Below are 24,849 nucleotides of genomic sequence, written 5' to 3'. Positions count from 1 at the left end.
GTCGCCCCTTAAAGACCCTTGCTCAAGAAAAGATAATGAGCTTGGCAGCCTGTTAGATTTGGAGAATTTCGCCAGACTCGCTGAGACTCAGAGACTCGAACTCGTTGGAAACACACCAAACCATCGCGACCAACGGAGTGTTGGACTCACGCCGAACACAGCAGAATTTTCTTCTTTCTGCTGCCTTTCATTTTATTTGTGAATTGTATACTTTCTTCTTTTGTGCATACGTTTTAATTTGTTTATAATTAAATGAATAAATCTAATAAAAAATAAAATTAAATCCACTGGAGCGAGGCCGAAATACCGCCACTAAAGCTCTCACCGAGTCCAACAGAAGATTCTTTTAGATTTTATTTTATTTTTTTTATTTTACGTGTCATCGTCAAACTTCCTTTTATTTCGTCTAGTCAAGCTCATTTTCTTTCTCAGTCAAGTTATCTGCATAAGTTTGTCTGCACCTTCCAGCTGCGACTGTGATGTCACCGCTAAGTCTCTGCGATTCGAGCCGTCTCACGTGACCTGCTCCGCAGACCTTAGCCACCTCAAGAAACGAACCGTGAACGCGTACCGGTTGGTCCGCGTCACCACACCTCTTCTTCGAAGTAAGACGCTCAGTTCATATGCTGTTTTGAGGTTGCCAACTTCTATTTCTCCCGGAGTCCGAAATAGTAAATACTGTTACCATTAACCTCCCCAAACTTTCTCTTTCTTCTTTCTATTCTCTCTCTAAAGACCTCGTGTCCGTCCCTGGGTCCTACGCTAGTTAGGCAGGCCTTAGGGTAGTCATATAATTCATTTAAATCTAATGATCACCGATAGTTGTTTATCATTCGCTGTTGTTGTTTAATTTTATATTCTTTGTTATTCACTATTAGATACAGTGGCGGCTGGTCAATGAGGGGGCGCTGGGGCGCCGCCCCCTTAATATTGTTCCGATATTAAAATGAGTTCATTATAAATTGCGATAGTGAGGAAATTATTTAGTCACACTGTGTGTCTAATATAGCCATGTTTGAATTTATTAAAAGAGTAAACACATAATTGTATTTAATTGCTTACATTGTGCACACTTCCTAGTTGGGGCACCGGTCTAATGGGAGTCAATGTAGATGCGTAAACTTTTGCCAAGCACGTGATGTGAGGCTGCAGTTTAATTGGTCGGTTTCAGATTTTCCACGGGGCGCAGCTCTCTGCATCCCGGACACTCCCACTCTTGTTAGACACCCCCACTCTAGTGTCAGTCAGTCATCTGCGGTTCGTTAACTCGGTTCACGTTGAATAGCTACAGGTTGGAGCAGCATCTTTTACAAAATGAGAGAAAATTCCGTTTTGATGACTGACTTTAATACAAATGTAATAGAGAAATTTGCAAGCCAGAAGGAAAGGGGGGCAAAATTCATGTTCAAATAAATAAAGAGCACTAAGACTGCTTTATTTGTTTTTCAATTTTTTTTGCACGAATGCCCTTGCAGCTGATCAAAATGGACATCTCTGAGGAGTTTATTTTACAGACCCTCCAGAAAGTCGCGATGTTGCGATTTGCAACTTCAACGCAACTTCAAGCAAACCCCGCAAATTCAGTGCGGTGTTGCAACTTCAGCCAATCACCGCAACTTTCCCGCAAATTTGACCAAACGCTGATGTCATCTTGATGTAACGTCGACAAACTCCCGCCTTACTTCCGTATATACATTCAAGAGGAGCAGACTGAAAGCAGCATGAGCGATGAAAATAACGGCAAAAAGATTGGGAAAAGCAGTATCCCGGTACACTACATGAAAGCGGGGATAAACAGTTTTTTTTTTTTTTTGTTTTCAGTGTTTTATTGTTTCACAACGATGGGTTCATACATGTAGTTCCAACAAGTTTAACATTTCTAGCACCAGCCCATCCACTCCCAAGTGATTTTTCATAGTCTTTTAAGAGACGGAAAGTCCATTTCTGCCACCGAGCTGTTGCACTTTGAGGGATCATTTCAAGAAAGTGAGAGGGATCATTGTGCATTCTCTGTCCCAACACCTGTGTTTCAGGGGGCGGGGCATACAAAATCTTGAGAGGGATCATTCCTGCCCAAACTATAGAGCACATATGTCAAAGTTAAGGCTCGCAGGCCAGATCCGACCCGCGAATTGATTATCTATGGCCCCCTGGATGATATTTAATTACTATTAGAACCGGCCCACAGGCCGCAACCGCCCGATGGTGTTTTGCAAGCACAAACACTACATTCCCCACAATGCAACGGTAGCCCACGAAGTCACTGCAGCGCACAAGCGGCGAGGGTCTGCGCGGCGAAGATGACGTAATCGCACTGGCTCTGCCCGTGCGCGAGGGCGTCGCACGCTGTCGATTCGCAAGGTCGTGCACCTCTCGAATTTTGTAACTGCGTGCACCAGTTAAACTTAATTAAGTTAAATATTTATACATATAGTCTAAATGATTCGAAATGATTCATTCAATGATTGCTTGAAGTGTTAAACCATGGGTTTTATAAGAAGCATAATACCCATAAATAAATAAATCAGGGTTGCCATCGATCTCGATATAATACTTAATTTGTGTCCATTTTACAGGCCGCCCGGTAACAACTTACGTTCGCTAACCCCGCCCCTCCCCCCCATCAACAATTAACGTTCGCCACCCCCTCCAGGTTCAAATCTCACTCCAAGCGATCTTGAAATTTGGCAACCCTGAATAAATGGGTAAATAGATAATTAAAATGGACTACTAGAGGAAAACCATACAACATTTACTCCCTATTGCAATGTACTCACAAAAAAGCAAAAACACACCGCAACTTCCATCGCAATTTTTTTGAAAAACACCCGCAACGTCAAACATTTTAGCCCGCAACAATCACAAAAAAGGCCCGCGAAATCCTGGTGGGACTGATTTAGGTGCCTGCACAAATCAATCATAATATAATTTGTTTGGTGTTACTTTTATCATCAAGAAATTCGGCAAACATTTTATTTCTAAGCATTGATGTGAATGTTCCTTGATAGGCACTTCAGGGCAAAACAGGAAGCAAGATAGGGGAACTCTGTTCTGAACTTCAGGAGAGAGTGTTTGCAGTGCCTTGTGAAGGTTGTTAGAAAACTGCAGGACAAATGTCCCTCCAAGTACCCACAATTCCAAGAAAAAAGTCAGAATTGTGAGATTAATGTCAGAATTGTGAGAATAAAGTCACAATTATGAGAATAAAGTCAATTCTGACTTTAATCTCAGAATTCTGGCTGCCCCTTTTTTCCCCCCAATGCCCCATTTTTTTTTTTGTGGCCCTAATACTCTTCCGTATCTGAGTGATAGGTTGTTTCGTGTTTTTTATTGGTTGTTCTGTTACATTTTTATGCTTGGTTTGGCAGCGACTTTTTTTTGTTCTGCATGTTGGATTTGGTTAAGATTGAGTGGTTTTTATTTATTTTTTCCCCTTTCTGTTTGCAGTGGTTTGTTCAGTGGAGCTGCCCTGTGTTACTGATGTTTTATGCCCGAGTGTCTTATCCCTTATGTTCGTGCGGAGTTCTGATCATGTTTATATTGTGTTCGCATTCTCTAGTGATCTTAGGTGTCTGTCATGGTGTGATTATACTCTGTCCCTGTTGGTTTTAGTTTGTAGTTTTTCTGTTTAGTCATTATCATGTTCTCCCTCGTCTACTTATCTCCTTACTTGTTTGCTCTCCTTTGTTTAGTGCTTTGCTTCCTTGTAATAAATCATTTGAATACTTGCATTTGAGTCACACCCAGCCCTGTGAAACGTAACATGTATTTCCTTGGGGTGAAATTCCCCTAGGTGGCGTAGTCGTGCATTTCTTTCTTTTTTCCTTTTTTTTGTTAGTCCTGTTCGCCACATTTGTTTATGACAAAGATCGGGCTAAGGTTTGTGTTCAGAAAAGCCAATACCGATCAGTTAAAAATCTTTGAGATCAGATCGGGACATCCCTAATTAAAACCATTGACAAGGGTGGCATTAATAACATTGATAATATGATTCCATCCATTCTCCCATTGATGCGGTGATGTAATCCTGTGCCTTTAGCAGGGAAACACTCCCAAAACATAATGTTTCCACCTCCATGCTTGATAGTGGGGACAGTGTTCTTTGGGTTATAGTCAGCATCAGGGCCGGAGTGGGACACATTTTCAGCCCGGGAGTTTCATGTCCAAATCCGGCCCAAAATTATTTTCCCTCCCAATCGGCCCAAACTAGAGACTGACATGAGCCGGCCCATCGGGAATCCTCCCGAACCTCCCGATTAGCCACTCCGGCTCTGGTCAGCATTTCTCTTCCTCCAAACACAGCAAGTCGGGTTAATACCAAAGAGCTCAATTTTTGTCTCATCTGACCACAGAGCCTTCTCCAAATCACTCTCAGAATCATCCAGGTGTTGGATGGACCTGCACATGTGCCTTCTTGAGCAGGGGGACTTTGCTAAGAATATATTTTCTTATTAGTCTTGTTCTTTAACCCAGTGGCGTGCAGACATAGACATCAGGTGCTAAAGCACCACCAACTCTGCCCTTTATCAACGAAAGTGCTCTTTTGAAACTTAAGTTTTTATTATTATTATTATTAACATTTTACTGAGGTCGGTTTGAAATGATCTTTTGAAAACCTGAGCGATTAAAACCAATGCCCTGAAATGAGCCACCATCTCGCACACACCTGACCTCTCTCTTCCTTTGTCACACCAGATGCGCTGCAGCAGTTCCGTTCAGCGAGTGGAAGGAAGCGTCTTCAGCACAGCACGAACGGTCACAGATAAACTTCTTCTCTCGTGCCCGACCAGCCAGGGAACATACACATAAAGTAAAATCGTACTGTTTGCCCTCTAACTGTGCGTTTACAGCGAAAGCGACGAGAGCGACATGGCGACCGGAAGTCATTCATTTCCAATGAGAGTGAGCGACACCCAGCGATGCGACGTGACGCGCCGTGAATTGATCTACCAATCTACCAATCAGAAAGTATATTTGCACCCTCTTCCGAAACCGCACCTCTGACTTTGGTTCCTACTGATTATTTGTTCCGATTGCAAAATGGAGGAGAGATTGATAGTGGCTGTCTCTGGATGGCCCGCACTTTACGATGTGTCCCTGTTTATTTACAGTACAAAATGTTTATTTTTGGAGGGAATACTGTTCATTTGTTAAAAAACATCTGCAATAAATTAGCATATACCCTATTATTGGTTATGATTTTTTTTATTCCTGTTTGATCTTTGGGTCTGGGGTAAAAAGTAAAAAAAATACATAAACATTTTAGGTTTATATACTATATGTGTTTTATACACACACTATGTTTTATACACGCACTCCTTTATAATCGTGTGTCCTGTCATCAATAGATTAAAATAAATAAATACTGCGTCCTGCTTTAAAAACGTGATTTGAATATCTGTCACGTGCTGCATGCCGGCGTGATGTTGGACACGCCCCCACGCGACGTGATGCTAGTGACTCGGCGACGGAGAGCGATTTTATCGCTTTCGGTGTGAATGCACAGTAAGCCCAACGTGAAATCATTTTCTTGTGCAGTAAAATGTCTCATACAGCACCAAACTACTAAGCATTTTAGCCAACTGGTCACCTGATAAACTTGTCGCTCTAGCCCAAATCAATGATAGATAACGTGAGGACGACCACATACAAATAATTAAGGTAGAGTTGGCAAATCTATGTGTTAAGCTGAACGTTTTCTGTTGTATAGGTTTTGTTAGGCAACATAAATTAACACATTCGTTTGTGAAAGAAGAAACGGAGAGTTCCCCGGCGGTGTGACTTTTTTCCATTGAAAACTCACGTTTAGAGAATGTTACAAATAAAAGTCAAATTTCATTCAACATGTGCTTGTAATTTTTTTTATAATGAAGTGTTCCACGTGCACTAAAAAGTGCCCCCCCCCAGCACTTGCCCCCCAAAATGTCTGTGCATGCCACTGCTTTAACCCATGTAGCTCCCATGGTTTTTCGACTGGTTATTATGCTTGGCTAATCTCTTGCTCTTTCCACACCGTCTGATTTGCGACATCTCAGCACCACTGAGCCAAAGACAGCAAATCCCCTGACAATGTGGGTACAAGGGCATCTCGTAAATCTACATGCAGTTAGTTTCACTTTTGACCGGTTTGTGCGATGCGATTCTAGATAAGTGCTGTGGATCTTCCTGTTCTGATAAACACTACATGGAGCAGCAACCCGTAAACATGGATAGACATATCTTTGAGATATTTCAGACAAATCGTTCTCAGATACTTGGCTGAATTTCAAGTGCCACTTCGAGTTCCCAGTAATCATGTGACCTTAGAAATCTGTCAAGTGGGTTCTGTGTCTGTGTTCCTCCACGGTCACCCACTGTCCCTGTGGCTGTCCCATTGGTCAGCGCATCTGCTCCTGAATCTGGCGGTTTCCCAGGGTTCCCCTGGATCTGCCATCACCGATCGACCAGACTTCTGTCATATTAGTGTGTGTGTCCTGCTTGTCTTGACTCTGTCTGTGGATATTGTTGCTGCCTTTACCTGCCCAGCCCTCCCTCTCCTGTGTCACCTGAGCCTCTGTCTGCTGTTCCCTGATGGACCTCTGGATCTCCTTGTGTTTTTGTCTTCTGTTCATTTTTTTGGTTTTGGTTTCTGTTGTCGTTTCTGTGCCCTTTCCTGTTCATTTGTCTCCCTTTCTTTCTGTTCCAGTGCCCTGCTGCGTCTGATTTTGTTCCTGTCCCATTGTCTGTTGCCTGGTCTGTGTTGCATTTTTTTGTTTGCCTTGTTCTGTTTTACTTTTGGTCATCCCTCATCATTTCTTGTTTTTTGTCTTTTTCCAGTATTCATGGACACTGATGGTGAACCAATTTATTGGTGAAACACCTGACTGACAGAAGTCAGTTTGTACTGAACATGTATTTTTCATCTCCAATAGGTTCTGGGTGTGTAGAGTAGCTGTGTAGAGAAGAGACCATGTAGAGCAGGGGTGGGGGGTGGATAATGGCGATCGATCGCCAGTAGTTGGCGAATTAGTAACTCGTGTGAGCGTGTGAAGACAGTCAAATGCGTGTTTTCCACTACACCGGTTTTAAAGGTATTAGCGGCTCGCTAGGCTTGTAAACAAACCGCGCACCACGAAGATGTAGCAGTGTGTCGCCCTAAGAGCTGATGAGGTAACCGGGCCATGACACAGACCATTAGTGCAGGTGAGCGCGCGGACCGGCTGGGGAGCCGCACGAAACCAGGCGAGCCACTCCTGATGTAGAGCTATGCAGTGTGCTGTCACTTTGGAATCCACAAATTTAACAAGCTGAATGATAGATGGTTGATGCGTTTGCCTGGCAACTGTGAAATCTGACAATAGGTTACAGCTCTATGGTCGTTTGCGATACACAACATACACAAGACCTAAACTGAGTGTAACAGTTAGGACCAAGAAACAAAAAAATCTGAACTGTATTTTCTCCAACTCTGCCTTTAGCTCAGTTTTCTCATATTGCTCATCTCTTAATTTAGCAGCGAGCTCATTCACCTTCCTTCGCTCTTCTGCTTTCATCTCTTCTTCCTGCTGTCTCCTTTTTACTTCCTCCTCCTGTCTCACTTCTTCCTCCTTTTTCTTAATATTCCTCATTTCCTCCTCTTTCATATTTTTTTCAATCCGTTTCCTTCTGACCTCTTCCTCTCGTCTGATCAGTCTCTCCATCTCTGTTCTCTTTTCCTCTTCCTCCTGTCTAACCTCTTCCTCCTTATTATTAATATTCCTCATTTCGTCCTCTTTCATTTTTCTTGAAATCTGTATCCTCTTTATTTCTTCCTCTTGCCTGATCAGTATTTCCATCTCTGCTCTCTTTTTCTCTTCCTCCATTCTAATCTCTTTCTCCAACTCCATTTGTTTCATCTCCACTTCTTTTCTTGTGATCATCTTGGCATTCTGGTACACATCTCTTGTGTGATTGTAGCCCATGGACTCATAGAGTATTAGATCTATTTTTCTAAACAACTCTGTGACTTGAGATGGATTGTCCTTCTTATTGTTAAAGACATGATATCTGCCTTCAAAGATGTCTACAAGATTCTGGAGCTCGTAATTATTACTGATAAATTTATCTACAGGTTTTTCCCCAAGTAGATCTCCTCCAGTGAACAGTATCAAGGTGAACCTCATAGCTTCTTCTCCAAAGTTTTCCTGAATCCACTTCACAGCATTCTTCTCCTCCTCTGTGAATCTCCCCAGTCTGATCAACAGTAGGAACACATGAGGACCACGAGCAAACCTGAAGATGCATTCAGGTGCATTATGAGCTGTTTGATCAGATGTTAACCAGGTGTCCATGACCCCAGGAGTGTCAAACACTGTGACGTTTCTTCCATTCACAACTTTGTTCCTTTTCTCACAGTGTGGAGTCACAGATGCTGGAGATGCATCAAGTCTGAAGAGCTGTTCTCCCAGGATGGTGTTTCCTGACGCACTCTTTCCTGCCCTGATTTTACCAATCAGCATCAATCTAAGTTCATGGTGGTTTTCCTCAGGTCCTTCAAAACAAACAAAAAAGGTGAAATCTTCATATACAAGATACAACGTGATTTTTGAGTGTAAAATATTTGACAAAAAATCAACATGATCATTTTCAGCTGAATTTTCACTTGAAATGTCAAACTGTATATTACGATTTGTTTACCTCAGTGATTCAATCACGATATAGTGTCATAAAGAAATACAGGCCTCACATTAGTATTATAGAAATAACATGAATTTACCTTTGAAATATATGTACAATCCAAAGCAAGCCAAAGTAAGTATAGCCACACCCAAGAAAGTAGTTTTAAATTCCAAATTGTTTTCCTAACAAAAAAGGTGCAGACATGTTCTTAAATGAATCACACACACCAAACATATTTTAAAGAAATAGTTTAGGTTTAAAGGCAATTAATAATATCACATTTAGTCTGAGAAATGGAATTTGCTGTTCATTTCATCTTGATTTTTTCAGAAAACACATATAATGAAAACTTTGCAAAGTATAGTTAAGATATATTTAGGTAATTACGGATGTCCTAAAAACAACTAAATGCATGTGTCTTTCATTTGAGGAGGCAAAGTCATGGAAATAAAGGAAGTGACAATGCTCCCAACGAAACTAAACTGGATAGAAAAATAATAGTGGGAGGAAAACTTGAGGGAGGCCAGTGAAGAGGCGCAGGAGGTAAATACTCGAATAAGTAAAGATACTGAGAGAGAGGGAGAATGGTAGCGAGACACCAAACACAACTCGAGACCAACTTGAGCAAGAGAAACTGGCTGGCAAATGCACGGCATGAAAGCCAAACGTTTCAGTAGTGAGCTGCCACAAATCTCTCCCTAAAGTAGGTTCTCTCCAGCCCTGACACACAAGAATTAGTATTTGTGTTTATCACTGTCTGTACCACTAATGGTGAGGAGAGAAGAGAGAACAGGCTATGACAACCTAAGAGGGAGAAACAGGAAGTAATTTAACTTTGTATTAATCCAAATTCCAATGTAAACCTGATGCTTCATGCTTCCTTTACACTAACAAAATGATGCACAAGATTCTGCTCACCTTCAGAGATTCACTGTGGGACTGCTGTTTTGTTTCTTCAGTTGTTTGTGTACCTATATGTTTTTTCAGAGAGGACCTAACAAAATGACAGACCCATTATTAAGACAAACACCAGCTAAAATAGATATCTGAAAATACGTCCTTGAGAAGGAACACCTGTTCTAACTCTAAGATAATCCATTGAAGACTGAAATAATTGTTACATTATTACTATGGGTGTAACAGATCACAGTTCAGTTCACACCATAGGTGTGCATCACTGCTTGGTACAAGTTCAGTACAATGGTGTGATTGCTGGTACATGTTGCAATGCAGACGGAAGCAGACTTATGAAAAAAGGTTAATTGAGAGAAGCGACTTCCAAACTCCTCAGGGCAAAACAACAGAGTAGTAGTGTTATGAAAGGCAGACCCATGGGAGTTGTGGTCTCCTTGGCAAAGCTGCGTGACAAATGGGTTAAAAGCCAAAAGCTCGAGCCAAAAGCTCGAGCCAAAAGCAAAAACACTCGAGGTTCGTGCTATAACGGGTAATATCGGCACTGCTGTGCTGATCTACGGCACTCGGCCTGCGGCCTCGTGCCTACGACCGCAGCACAGCAGTGCCGATATTACCCGTTATAGCACTCCCTCTCGTGTATTATTGCGTCATTCTATCTCCAAAACTCCACTGAAAGATAGACACTAAGTGTGAGTAAACAGCAAACAAAACTGCAGACATAATGAGGACAAAATTACACACTTACCTGTCACCATCTGAATGAACTCTCCTAAATTTCTTGTTAAATTTGGTGGAGTTGTCAGACTGTCAGAAAATGAAAAGATGGCCAACAAAAGCTTACTAACAAATGCATAATTTTTTCTCAAACTTACATCTTTCATCACATACAATTAGCAATAACTGAAACATGTGAAAGTCAAGGTTCTGTAAGAATAAATCAGGATTAACACAAAACATGTAGAACACAGAAATGAACCAGATTTGCTATTCAGCAAGAATCAGAACAGAACAGTATAGTGGACGCCATTTCACATGTACACTACCAGTGTCTATTGAACATGATCATTCTTCACTTTCTTCACTGATGGGCAGTTATGGCCTGGTGGTTAGGGAACTGGTCTTGTGACCGGAAGGTCGCAGGTTCGAGTCCCAGACCTAAGGCCATGACTGAGGTTCCCCTGAGCAAGGCCCTTAACCCTCAATTGCTCACTTGTATAAAAATGAGATAAAAATGTAAGTTGCTCTGGATAAGGGCATCTGCCAAATGCCATAAATGTAAAGCCTGAAAATATTAACATTAGACAACTCATTGTGCTCCATATGTGTAGGTCTTGTCTGTATTGTGTTCTGTGGGGGTGAGTCTAGTCCAGATCACAGTCCAGCATCTCTCTAATTTCTCTAATCTCTCTAATTGTGTGTGTGTGACATTATTGAGTTGGGCCTACTTATAGATGATGTCAACAGAGATGATCCAGCCTTTTGCTTTCTTTGGGTTTACTCTTAGTTACAAATGTAATGCTTATCATACTTGTTTTTCTGTAACTTTAAATATGTTGTATGTTTGTCGGAAGAACTGACAGACAGACACACACTCACACACACACACACACGTGTGTGTGTGTGAGTGTGTGTGTGTGTGCGTGCGTGCATATATATATATATATATATATATATATATATATATATATATATATATATATATATATATATATATATATATATATATATATATATACACTACCGTTCAAAAGTTTAGGGTCACTTAGAAATGTTCTTATTTTTGAAAGAAAAGTCTTTTTTTTTCAATTTAACTAACAATAAATGCATCAAAAATACACTCTATACATTATTAATGTGGTAAATGACTATTCTAGCTGTAAACATCTGGTTTTTAATGCAATATCTACATAGATGTATGGAGATTCATTTCCAACAACCTTCACTCCAGTGTTCTAATGGTACATTGTGTTTGCTAACTCTGAAAGGAGGCTATTGGATATTTAGAAAACCCTTGAAAACCCTTGTGCAAGTAGGTTAGCACAGCTGAAAACAGTTTTGCTGATTAGAGAAGCTATAAAACTGACCTTCCTTTGAGCTGTTGAGAATCTGGAGCATTACGATTGTTGGTTCGATTAAACTCACAAAATGGCCCGAAAAAAACAACTTTCAATTGAAACTCAACAGTCTATTCGTTTCTGAGAAATGAAGTCTATTCCATGCGAGACATTGCCAAGAACCTGAAGATTTCCTACAATGGTGTGTACTACTCCCTTCAGAGGAGAGCACAGACAGGCTCTAACCAGAGTAGAAGGAGAAGTGGAAGGCCCCGCTGCACAACTGAGCAACAAGACAAGTACATTAGAGTCTCCAGTTTGAGAAATCGACGCCTCACAGGTCCTCAACTGGCAGCTTCATTAAATAGTACCCGCAAAACGCCAGTGTCAACGTCTACAGTGAAGAGGCGACCCCGGGATGCTTCGCCTTCAGGGCAGAGTGGCAAAGAAAAAGCCATATCTGGCTAATAAAAGAAAAAGATTAATATGGGCAAAAGAACACAGACATTGGACAGAGGAAGATTGGAAAAAAGTGTTATGGACAGATGAATCAAAGTTTGAGGTGTTTGGATCACACAGACGAACATTTGTGAGATGCAGAACAACTGAAAAGATGCTGGAAGAGTGCCTGACACCATCTGTCAAACATGATGGAGGTAATGTGATGGTGCTGGTAAAGTGGGAGATTTGAACAAGGTAAAAGGGATTTTGAATAAGGAAGGCTATCACTCCATTTTGCAACACCATGCCATACCCTGTGGACAGCACTTGATTGGAGCCAATTTCATCCTGCAACAGGACAATGACCCAAAGCACACCTCCAAATTATGCACAAACTATTTAGAGAAGAAGCAGGCAGCTGGTGTTTTATCGGTAATGGAGTGGCCAGCGCAGTCACCAGATCTCAACCCCATTGAGCTGTTGTGGGAGCAGCTTGACCGTATGGTACGAAAAAAGTGCCCATCAACCCAATCAAACTTGTGGGAGCGGCTTCTGGAAGCATGGGGTGAAATTTCTCCAAATTACCTCAGCAAATTAACAGCTAGAATGCCAAAGGTCTGCAATGCTGTAATTGCTGCTAAGGGAGCATTCTTTGACGAAAGCAAAGTTTAAAGTAGAAAATTATAAAAAAATAAAAATAAAAAAAAACATTATTTCTACCTTGTCAATGTCTGGACTATATTTCTATTCATTTTGCAACTCATTTGATAATTAAAAGTATGAGATTTCAGGGAAAACACAAAATTGTCTAGGTGACCCCAAACTTTTGAACGGTAGTGTATGCACATTTCACACAATACCTTTTCTCATTATACCAACATAATAGATATATTCAAATATTCAAATAAAAGTGGATTCCATTAACACTGTCACTGTTTTAAAGTAACAGTGTCCTGGGCAACAACCAGGGAAGGGATGGTGAGACTCCATATTGCGATTACTGCCATGTTGGTGGGAGTTCTGATGATTCTAATGGCTCAAAGCCACCATGGATGGACCCAGACAGACAGGAGTACAAGGAGTGAATGAGGAACCAGAAACAAAGAAAATGATACTGTTATGAGTGGAGCTAGTAGCAGCATGTAATTAACACCAAAGCTCTATTTGAAGCTATACTTTTACATACTGTATACTTCATACAGGACTTATATATTGCATACTGGTGCCCAAAGCAGTATGCAGTATAGTATCCAGTAAGCAACAAACACTACCATGAGGTCACATGAATATGAAAGTTTCGAACGCATGGGAGACATTTACCACCACCTTTGCAATATGTGAGTAGTATGTAGTAGGCCATTTTGAACACAGCCCAGGTCTTTGCAATATGTGAGTAGTATGTAGTAGGCCATTTTGAACACAGCCCAGGTCTTTGCGATATGTGAGTAGTATGTAGTAGGCCATTTTGAACACAGCCCAGGTCTTTGCAATATGTGAGTAGTATGTAGTAGGCCATTTTGAACACAGCCCAGGTCTTTGCAGAGGAAAATTTTTTTTTATCACCTGCAGGTGACCTGATTACTGACTAGCAGTTAGTGATCAGAGGCACACAGTGCAGGCAACCCTTGCACAAATATAATGTGAATATTAATATTAAATAAACAAATATTATTCATTTCTAATATATAATGTGAATGTCATATTTAAACTGGTGGACAGACTCAACAAAGTACTTGACATAATTGTGTTTACCTTGATACTTCTGGGTATCTTCTGGATTGTTTTTTTTCTGGGACACATGACGAAGTGAAAGAAAACATTTGGACAAACATGACGGGTGTTCAGTGTTCCAAAAGGAAACAACAAATATTAGCCATGTTTATGAAGTTAAACAGCAGTAACTGCGTTACTCTCTACAAATTAATTTAGGATTTGGGCTAAAGCTGCATCACTCACCTTCTGGATGAGGAATTAACTGGTCGTTCGTTAGACTCATCAGATGAAAAATATTTTGCATCTGCTGGTAATTGTGAAAGCCACCGATTTACATTCTGCAGGTAAAAGTAGGGAACAAAATATAGGCATATTATTTACAACTCAACATTAATTAAGTTACATTCATTGTCACAAAGAGCTTTTAATATGTTACATGGGCTTTTTAGTTTTAGGCAACTACTCTGAGGCAGCAGAACAAACATAAATGCGTACTACTTATAAGCACGAACACTACAAGTGAAGATTATGCTAACAGGTAATCTAAGTATAGCAGAATTGGAATCTGCAGGAATCCATGTTAAACATTGTATTATATAATTGTCCCCAGCAGCATTTCAACTATTAACTGTGTGTAGGTTTAAGTCAAATAAAGTCTTGTCTCTAAGCCTCTTGCTCCCACTGTGTGAGAAACAGTGTTTCTCTTGGTGTTTGTTCATTTTACTCCTGTTAAAACAGTGACATGACTGCTGGTGCCAAGTACATTTTGGAGGAAAATAAATGGGAATAGCTGCTTTTTGAGGGGAACCAGCTCTTCTGGCCCCACTCATAACAAAAGAGTGACACCTGAATCACATTCAAACTAACATCAATTTGATACAATTGAATTTCACATTTGTGGAATATTTTAGCACTAAATTACTCATATCACCAGATCTAAAGATACATATTGATCCATACATATTGTATGTCTATCTTTCTATGGTTATTTGCACTTTGAACAGATGCAAAGCACTTTGTAAGATGCTCTGGATAAAAGCATCTGCTAAATGCAACAACAAAAGGTTGTTGCGCTGCATTTTAGACTGGATTTCGAGATTAGCCATGAGAAAATAAAGTTTTATTGTTTTGATTAACTGCTAACTAAATGTCGCTCTGCCCCTAAGGAACATGACAGTGTCTGTCTCTTATGACTTTCTCCTTGTTCACGTGAATAATGGATTTTGAGCAGACAGTGAATATGGGCACAACAATAAAAAGAACTGTGCTCAAGTACGACTCGGCTCCCTTCATTCTTACGAAAGATCCGTTGAGGACAACTGGTTTGTTTCCTAATGTAGCATTACTAATGAAAACAAAAGTTTAGTAATGAGATTTGTTGGACTTTTTTGTGTATTTTGGACCAATGTACTACCTAGCCAGTGACAAGGACATGAAACGAAGGCATACTGATGGCGAACAACATTTGCATAGCAGGGTTAGTGTCCCCCCCATCTATGAAATCAAAATTATGTCCATGCCAACATGTGTATTATTCTTTGAGTCATTCAGCACCCTGGATGGGCCTCTGACAGACCTGCAGCAGGTGCTCCATTTGAGGAGCACTTTGGAAGCAATGGAGGATTTTGCTGTATTTGAGTATCCACAATGAGTGTTAAAAAAAAACAACAAAAATATACTGTTTTTCTTTTTAAATAATTATCCCCTGTAGTGATGGACAGAGGCACAGAGGTATCAAATGGCAACTCACTCCCAACAAAGCACTCACTTCATTATCTTCACTCTTTTGCAAATTTACATTTTCATTTTCAATTTTGTCTTCTTCTTCAGGATCTTTGGCCCTCTTTTGGTGTTTTGATTCCACAGAACTGACTCGTGCTGCCTCCTTGTGGCCTGTATGCAACATCACACGTTCAACTTATGAACAAAACACAAGTACTGTACAGTACAGTTCAAAAATGAAAGTTCATGTCAGAAAATGTATTCTGGAAGAAATTACATTATACTCAAATTGAACTTTAAATTACAGTACATGATAAAACGTGTAGAATGAATTTCCATTCTGCATCCTTAAATAACACCCTCAACCCCTTCAAACACACACACATGAAAAACTCACCTTCATATTGTATATTATGAGGGACTAGAGAGAGACAGCTTTGAGATGAGGACTGTGTCAGTGTAATTGAACCTTTCTTTTTCTAATAAAAGGTAGAAATTTAATATATTATAATGACTTTTAAAATCAAGAAAATACTGAGGTATAGTTTGGATATTTATCTCTAAGACAGAACAGCAGTAAACAAGATTATCTCACTGTGCTTGTGAAGTAAAATCAAAATTTACTGGAGTGTTGGCTTTGCTCAAATTATTTCCAAGTTGAACAAAAAATATTTATTGAAAAAATCTTTACCTCAGTGTATTGCTCAGTGACGAGGGCATTTACTCCACTTTCACTCTTTTCAGAAAATTGGTCATTCTGCATTTCTATATCAGTGGGCAGGTCAGGAATCTCCTTAATACTCTGGTGTGATGGTTCCTCCTTCTGGCCTGTAAAAAAAATGACTGTATTAAACTGTGCTCACTAATAAATTATTGTTTATATTTGTCCATCAAACATTTATGAATTTATGAATACTGGATTTAGAAATTTTATGTAATCTAATTACATTATACTAGCAACTAGCAAATGGGAATATTATGGTTTAAAGAGGTAAAAACAGAGTCAACCACACATATGTCCACACACTCACCATATACTTCTGGGGTGTCTGGTGATGTGACATTGCCCACCTGAGAAGGACTCTGTATTTGACAGCTTGTGTTTAGTTCTTCCTAACAACAAACACCAAAAATACACTGTATTTCTTTTCAAGAAGGGACTTGTGTCTGGAGGCACAGACCAGGATTGCGTTTCTCAAAATGTTCGTAACGCTAAGTACTTCGTAACGTTCTTAAATTTGCAAGTGATTCCCAAAACTCTTCGTAACTTACGTCGTACTTATATCGTTCTTAACTTAAGAGTATTCAGACGCATTCGTAACTCACTAAGTACTTAACTTGAAGCTCACGTGCAGTTCTACCTCAAATAGGATAGAGGCTGCTATTTTCCCTTTAAAAACTCGCATGGTGTTAGCATATTTGCTAATATGAAAACATGAAATTATGGAAATTCATATTTATTGTGAATTTCATATTTACTGTGAAAACGCAAAGCTACTATAGCTTGAATAATATACTCAGTACTTTTCTAGAATAAAATAAAACTTTGGTTGTATGAATCATGGTTTAGTGGTGTCACAACAACCCACTATGAAGGTCTTTTACTTCAAACCTGAGTATAAATATATTGTTTCATTTTATTCCAGGGTTTAAGTAATTTAATTCACATGAAACATAAAATTATGATAACTTGATAGAAGTGCATGAGATTACTTGTTGATGTACACATTTAATTAAGTATTTTCAATTGAATAAAATGCCTTTTCCAATGTGGTAGTAGTATTAAATTGGAACAAATATAAAAAGTCTAATAAACAAATGTATTTTCTGCAAAGAAATGATTTGTTGGTCTAATAAGCTTGACATGACTTAATGTAACAAATGATCTCCTCCTTGCATCAGATCAAGGCTATGTATCACTGTTAGTGCTTCTTGATCTTAGTGCAGCTTTCGACACAATTGATCATAGGATCTTGCTAGAAAGGTTAGAACGCTGGGTTGGAGTCTCAGGCACAGCCCTTTCATGGTTTCAGTCTTACTTAACAAATCGCTATCAGTTTGTAGAGCTCAATAATATTTCATCCAAATGTACAATGGTTAAATATGGGGTCCCGCAAGGCTCCATCTTAGGACCACTATTATTTACATTATATATGCTACCATTGGGCACAGTTATAAACAAACATGGTGTCAATTTTCACTGCTATGCGGATGACACTCAACTTTACATATCAGCCAAACCCGATGACAAACTCAGTTTAGGAAAAATTGAGGCCTGTGTAAGAGATATTAAATGCTGGATGTCTCTAAACTTCCTACAATTAAATGAGGACAAAACAGAAGTTCTCCTTGTGGGCCCTAAGGCCGCAAGACAGAAAATTCCAAACTTAATGCTTAATCTTGCAGACTATCCCATTACACCTGGCACAGTAGCCAAAAACCTAGGCGTCATACTCGACTCCGACCTATCATTTGATAAATATATAGATCATACTACTAGGATAGCTTTTCTACATCTCCGCAACATTGCCAAATTAAGAAATGCATTATCACAGGATGATGCAGAAAAATTGGTGCACGCCTTTGTTAGCTCTAGACTAGACTACTGCAATTCACTACTGTCAGGATGTTCAAATAGGAATCTAAATAAACTTCAAGTAGTTCAAAATGCCGCAGCTAGAGTTCTGACCAGAACTAGAAAATTTCAGCATATTAGACCAGTCCTATCAGCCCTGCATTGGCTCCCAGTTAAATTTCGTATTGATTTTAAAATTCTATTATTAGCATATAAAGCACTACACGGGCTTGCTCCTGAATACCTCCAGGAACTTATTTCCTATTATGAACCCCCACGTCAACTAAGATCACAGGGTGCTGGTCTGTTATTAGTTCCACAAATTAACAAGGTAACAGCAGGGGGAAGAGCCTTTTCTTATAAGGCCCCCCAGCTTTGGAATAATCTTCCTAAATGTGTCCGGGACTCTGACACAGTCACAATCTTTAAATCTAGGTTGAAAACCCACTTATTTAGTCTAGCGTTTGATAATTAATATCCCCCTTAGATAAAGGTACAGATCCAGGGGTTCATAGACGAAGGGTTTTATGGTAGACTGGGGTGCTGGTGCTGTCATCCTGTCACTGCTCGTGGTCACTCAAGTTTGTTGACAGTGCAGTGAACGGATGCCATTGTCTCAGAATGCCCCCAAGCCTATGTTACCTTCTGGTTCTGCCTTTTTTTTAGCTAGGCTGTAATAATTTAACTTAGTGCCGGAGTTGCTGCCACACTCCAGAAATGTTTATAATTTTACCTGTCCTGTATATGTCCTCATACAGAGCTAATTTTCCCTGTTTCATTTCTCCACATGGCTGCCCGCCTGCTTGAGGAATAATGAGATGAGGAGAGACAAGCGATCCATCCTGGCCGGCCACCTCCTGCCTAACCGGATGCCTACACCATGATGGACATTATTACATATTTTTCGGTCTAAATGGACATTATTGCATCTTTTACATTCTGTCTACATTCTGTCTATATTATTGTTGTTGTCATGGTGACCGGTGTCGGCCAGAGGAGGATGGGTTCCCCCCCTGAGTCTTGGTTCCTCTCAAGGTTTCTTCCTCATGAAAAAACTAGGGAGTTTTTCCTTGCCACTGTCGCCTTTGGCTTGCTCACTGGGGGCTAGGACTCGGCACTTGTAAAGCTGCTTTGTGACAACAACTGTTGTAAAAAGCGCTATATAAATAAAATTTGATTGATTGATTGACTTAATAACCAATCAAATGAATTTTTACATATATAAGTAACTCTGAGTAAGGCCAGAGTAAAGCCTGGTTTATATGGCAAAAATTACGTAATCGCAGTAGCTCCGCTTGTGCGCAAGGGCCTCACGCGCTGTTGATTCGCGAGGTCGTGCACCTCTCGAATTTTGTAAATTCGCGCGCGTAGCGCCTCAGCGCAATGAACAAAGTCATGTTTGCGGGGTTCACCCAGCAAACAGCGAACGTCCCGGGGACGTTCGTGGACGTTCTTATTAGAGGTTTTTAAATAACGCGATAGGACGTTCCTAGGCCATAATCGACGTTCCCAGCAGGTCCCCTCCAAGTCCTGGCGGAACGTTCCCAAAGACACATTCACAGGACGTTCGGTGACGTCCCCGTATAGTTGTTGAAATAACATTATTTTTGTTATCTTTAGAGAACATTTGAGAACGTCCGGACGTGGTCCCCCTACGGTTGTCACGGTGTGTGCGTGAAAGGCAGTCAGCTGATTTAAATTTTTACTCACTAGAGGATTAGCAAGCGGGAACATAAACGCATGAGCCGTGTTCTCGCGACGTAGGAACGTTAGCTAACATGAATATTCTGACAGAAGCCGTTATTTTAAATTCAAGGTGAGTCTCCTACATTTGATTATAATATGGTTAGCTAGTAAATACCTTATATTAGTAAATTTATCTTCTGAGTTGCAGCTAATGTATGACGTGATTTTTAATAAACCCTCAGCTAACCCATCTGGATAATCATAAAACCTGATCAGCAAAATCAAACAGGTGTACCAAAAACGGATGCCCATCTGTGGCTGGACATTAATTCTATGGTCATGGCTAGAGCTAAATTATCATTACGCTACGCTACCAAATGATAAAGTTATATGAATCACCGCATTAAGACTTCAATGGTAACGTTAACTGATGTTGATGGTCTCAGCCACAGATAACAACAGCCGACGATAGCGTTCGCTATAAGTAGCTAGCTACATTAGCAAGTTAATGCCAACTATAGCTACCTAGCTAGGTTACCATTTGTTAGATTTGAGTAGCTGATGTTCTTCAGGCAAAACATTCAAATTACTTCGTTTATCGAATGCTTTATTATAACCAGAGGTCATAAAATTAAATGGTAACAACATTTTAGGCTTCACCCCAAGAAAAGGGGTGAAAAGGAGGCTTGAAACAGCGTTCAAAATGCGCACATCAGACACGATACAAGATCTTTTTTTGACATTTCAAATTAAAAATAATAACTTGTTTACAGCCTATCACTTCTTGTGTGTTCATTTTTATTACATATACAATACCTCGATTTACTAAATCAATAAAATCTAAGTTGTTTTAGAAGTAACAAGAAGTAGACCTTCTAGACCACTTCTAGACCTTCTAGACCACTGACTAAAACAGATAAATTAGGACAACTCTAGTTTTGGACTTCAGTGTGCTTTGTGTATCTAGTCTTGGAACATCCTGTGATTGGTTAAGGTAGGACTTGAGTTTAATTACTATTGCCTCCGATTCTGGTAGATTCTAGGCTTCTTATCATAACCTTGTTGTTTTGTTAGCTGTTATTGGCTGTAATTGATCACTCCAGGTGTAGTTTCGCCCTGGTCTAAGGTGTGAATTAAGGGGCGGATACAGCACTGACTAAAACATAAATTAGGACAACTCTAGTTTTGGACTTCAGTGTGCTTTGTGTATCTAGTCTTGGAACATCCTGTGATTGGTTAAGGTAGGAAGAGTTTAAATACTATTGCCTCAGATTCTGGTAGATTCTAGGCTTCTTATCATAACCTTGTTGTTTTGTTAGCTGTTATTGGCTGTAATTGGTCACTCCAGGTGTAGTTTCGCCCTGGTCTAAGGTGTGAATTAATGGGCGGATACAGCACTGACTAAAACAGATAAATTAGGACAACTCTAGTTTTGGACTTCAGTGTGCTTTGTGTATCTAGTCTTGGAACATCCTGTGATTGGTTAAGGTAGGACTTGAGTTTAATTACTATTGCCTCAGATTCTGGTAGATTCTAAGCTGGGTTAGAGTTTCAGTGTCTATGGAGGAAAGTAGATGAAACAAAGAGCGTAGAAAGTTGCTGCATACCGCTACCATCTGTAGCGGAGTTGTCCTAATTTAGCTAAGTCTTAACTTATTCTGCCATTTTCTTACCCTGCTAGTATTCATAAAGCTTGTTTTTATTCCACAATGTGTCTGCAAATTCCTGTGCATGTATCTCACAGAGCTCATAGATACCATCATAGCCATCGCAACACCCGGAACCTAACTTACCCACAATGTTCACCACAAACTCCAATCACAGTGACTGGAGGACTCTGGAATTGCCAATCTGCTGTCCAGAAGGCTGACTTCATCTCAGCTCTTGCATCCCTCCACTCGCTACACTTCTTGGCTCTGACCGAAACCTGGATCACTCCAGAGAACTCTGCAACTCCAGCTGCTCTGTCCTCTGCCTTCTCATTCACCCATTCCCCACGACGCATTGGAAGGGGAGGTGGCACAGGTCTACTTTTATCTCCAGAGTGGTGTTTCACCCAACTCTCCTTTCAGCTCTTTCAATTTCTTCCTTTGAGTTCCATGCTATCACTGTATCCTACCCCACTATTCTTCACATCATTGTGATTTATCGCCCTCCAGGTTCCCTTGAGAACTTCATTGACGAACTTGATACCCTCCTTAGTCAATTCACCATTGAAGCAAACCCCTTCATTCTCCTTGGAGACTTCAACCTTCCATCTGACAAACTTATATCATCTTGCATCCTTCCACTGCTGTCGTCATTTGACCTCACCATCAACCCATCCACTGCGACTCATAGAGCAGGCAACATTCTGGACCTGGTCTTTACACGAGACACCAGAACATCGGACATCACAGTCACCCCACTCCACCTGTCAGACCTTTTATCCTTTTCTTTCCCCCTCCCTGCCATTTCCACTCACACTTCCCCTGTACATTCTTCTTACTTTTACCCAAGTTTGCATTCCATCAATCCCTCAACCCTTGCTACCACTATTTTGTCCTCCCTTCCTCATCAGAATTGTCTGTCTTCTCTCTCGCTGGACACAATTACTGATACTTTCCTCTCTACGATCTCTTCATCCATCAATCTTCTGTGTCCTCCCTCCCCCAGGCTTAAGAGATCTGTTCCATCCACCCCCTGGCTAACTGAAGTGCTTCGCAGCCACAGGAGAGATCTAAGAACTGCAGAGAGGAGGTGGAAGAGAAGTCGCCTAGATTCAGACCTCTGCTCATATCAATCTCTCCTTTCAAAGTTCTCACTGGAAGTCACATCAGCGAAGTCAGCCTACTACAGAAAGAAATTTGAATCATCTGCATCCAACCCACGCAAGCTATTCAGTATTTTTTCTTCACTCCTTAACCCTCCCTCACCCCCTCCTCCATCCTCTCTCACTCCTGAGGATTTTGTCATCTTCTTTGAAGAGAAGATTGCAGCAGTCCATCAGTCCTTCTCCCCAGCTCCCAACCTTCCTACTAGTACCCTTAACCCAACACTCAACTCACTTGGCTTCTTTCTCCCCTTCTCCTCAGACAAGATACATCAACTTCTGACTGGTATCACTTCTTTCTTTTCTATCAAAAACTCTGGAGCGAGCAGTCTATGACCAATTATCTCTCTTCCTCACCCAGAACCAACTCCATGATCCTAATCAGTCTGGCTTCAAACGGGCACATTCAACAGAAACTGCCCTCAAAGCAGTGACCGAGACGCTCCATGCTGCCAAGGCTAACAAGCTATCATCAGTTTTAATTCTTCTAGATCTTTCTGCAGCCTTTGACACGGTCAACCACAACATCCTCATGTCTGTTCTTTCTAGCCTCGGTGTGACTGGCTCTGCTTGGAAATGGTTCCAGTCATATCTTGAAGACCGTTCCTATCAGGTAACATGGAGAGGATCTACATCCAGTCCATGTAAACTTTCCACTGGTGTCCCCCAAGGCTCAGTCCTAGGCCCTCTTCTCTTCTCTTTATATACTTGTTCCCTTGGTGACATTATTTTGTCTCATGGTTTCTTTTATCATTGCTATGCTGATGACACCCAGCTAATTATTTCCTTCCCTCATTCTGACACCCATGTCTCTAGGCGTATCTCGGCATGCTTGGCAGATATTGCTTCATGGATGACTGCTCACCACTTGAAGCTCAACCCAAGCAAAACTGAGCTTCTGTACATTCCAGGAACCCCAAACCCACACAACGATCTCACAGTTTCCTTTGAGAACATCTTGTTAACACCATCAGAAACTGCTCGAAGCCTGGGTGTAACGTTGGACAACGAGTTGTCCTTCTCAACACATGTTTCAAAGCTGACCAGATCCTGCAGATTTCTCCTCTGCAACATATGGAGAATACGACCCTTCCATTCACAGGAAGCTACTCAAGTACTTGTGCAGTCTCTAGTAATCTCTAAGCTGGACTACTGCAATTCCCTACTTGCAGGTCTTCCTCTACGTGTCATCAGACCTCTACAACTAATTCAGAATGCTGCAGCACGACTGGTCTTCAATCTACCCAAGTTCTCACATGTGACTCCTCTGCTACGCTCTCTTCACTGGCTTCCAGTAGCAGCACTCATCAGATATAAAACCTTGATGCTTGCTTACAAAGCCAAAAATAGACTGGCTCCTCCCTACATAATGTCCATGGTCAAAAGCCGATCTGTACAGCGAACGCTTAGAACCTCAAGCTTGGCTCGACTTGAAATTCCATGCTTAAAGTCTCATGGAAGACAAAGCTCCAGACTATTCTCCATCCTGGCTCCAAGATGGTGGAATGATCTTCCATTAGCTGCTAGGACTGCAAAGTCTATTGCTATCTTCAAGCGTAGACTGAAGACTCACCTATTTGTTGAGTTCTTACCAGAGCACTAACTCGGCTGATACCACTTGCCGTTTTATAATAATAATAATAATAATAATACATTTTATTTGGTATAGCGCTTTTCAGGACACTCAAAGACGCTTTACAGTACAAAATTACAAGCAGCATAATGACAACAATACAATACAATATAGAACAACATTATAAAAAACAAAGATAATTAGTACTAGATAAAACAAATAAGAAGAAGATAAATGTGTAGCATCATAAATTAAAAGCGGATCTGAAGAGGTGAGTTTTTAAAAGAGATTTAAAAGTGGAAGTGTTCTTAAATTGTATGTCTGTCTATGGTTATTTGTGCTTCTTGGCAAATGCCTAACTTGCAAAACACTAAGTAATGATATTGACTCCTGTAGTTTAGTAGTAGTCTGACTCAATGGTGTCTGGAATTCTGGCCTATCTGTACTATTTCGTAGGATGTATTCTGTGATCAGAAGCAAAGCACTTTGTAAGTCGCTCTGGATAAGAGTGTCTGCTAAATGCCGTAAATGTAAAATGTAAATGTAGACCTAAACAATTTAACACATAAGAGACGTTTAAATGACGTTCCTTAAACGTCCTCTCATAGTCCTCTGGATGTGTCCAGGTGGTCCTACAAACGTCCTTTGTAACATCCACTGAACGTCCCCTGTAATATTTTGGCGACCCTAGTGTTGGTTCGTGGGACATCCTCGGGACGTT

The 24,849-nt window shown here is 40.6% G+C and overlaps 1 protein-coding gene across 3 annotated transcripts in view; it reads right to left on the bottom strand.

Annotated features, from left to right (window-relative positions):
• Window positions 1–2,655: 2,655 nt before the first annotated feature.
• Window positions 2,656–24,849, bottom strand: part of LOC143490818 (uncharacterized) — a 37,499-nt gene continuing 15,305 nt past the window's right edge. For 2 of the 3 annotated variants that reach the window (XM_076989312.1, XM_076989313.1), the window contains 10 exons: window positions 16,514–16,595; window positions 16,174–16,310; window positions 15,880–15,961; window positions 15,529–15,653; window positions 14,004–14,098; window positions 13,800–13,836; window positions 10,298–10,356; window positions 9,556–9,631; window positions 8,735–8,819; window positions 2,656–8,509 (listed from right to left, as the gene is read on the bottom strand). In XM_076989312.1, the coding sequence (XP_076845427.1) occupies window positions 7,350–8,509; window positions 8,735–8,819; window positions 9,556–9,631; window positions 10,298–10,356; window positions 13,800–13,836; window positions 14,004–14,098; window positions 15,529–15,653; window positions 15,880–15,961; window positions 16,174–16,310; window positions 16,514–16,595 (1,938 nt within the window). In that variant the 3' untranslated portion in view covers window positions 2,656–7,349. The remainder of the gene's footprint in view (window positions 8,510–8,734; window positions 8,820–9,555; window positions 9,632–10,297; window positions 10,357–13,799; window positions 13,837–14,003; window positions 14,099–15,528; window positions 15,654–15,879; window positions 15,962–16,173; window positions 16,311–16,513; window positions 16,596–24,849) is intronic. The other variant, XM_076989314.1, reaches the window with a different exon arrangement.

Source organism: Brachyhypopomus gauderio, unplaced genomic scaffold (genome assembly GCF_052324685.1).
Source record: "Brachyhypopomus gauderio isolate BG-103 unplaced genomic scaffold, BGAUD_0.2 sc67, whole genome shotgun sequence".
Classification (NCBI taxonomy): domain Eukaryota; kingdom Metazoa; phylum Chordata; class Actinopteri; order Gymnotiformes; family Hypopomidae; genus Brachyhypopomus; species Brachyhypopomus gauderio.
Note: the sequence above shows the minus strand (reverse complement) of the source record. Positions and strands in the feature narration are given on the sequence as shown.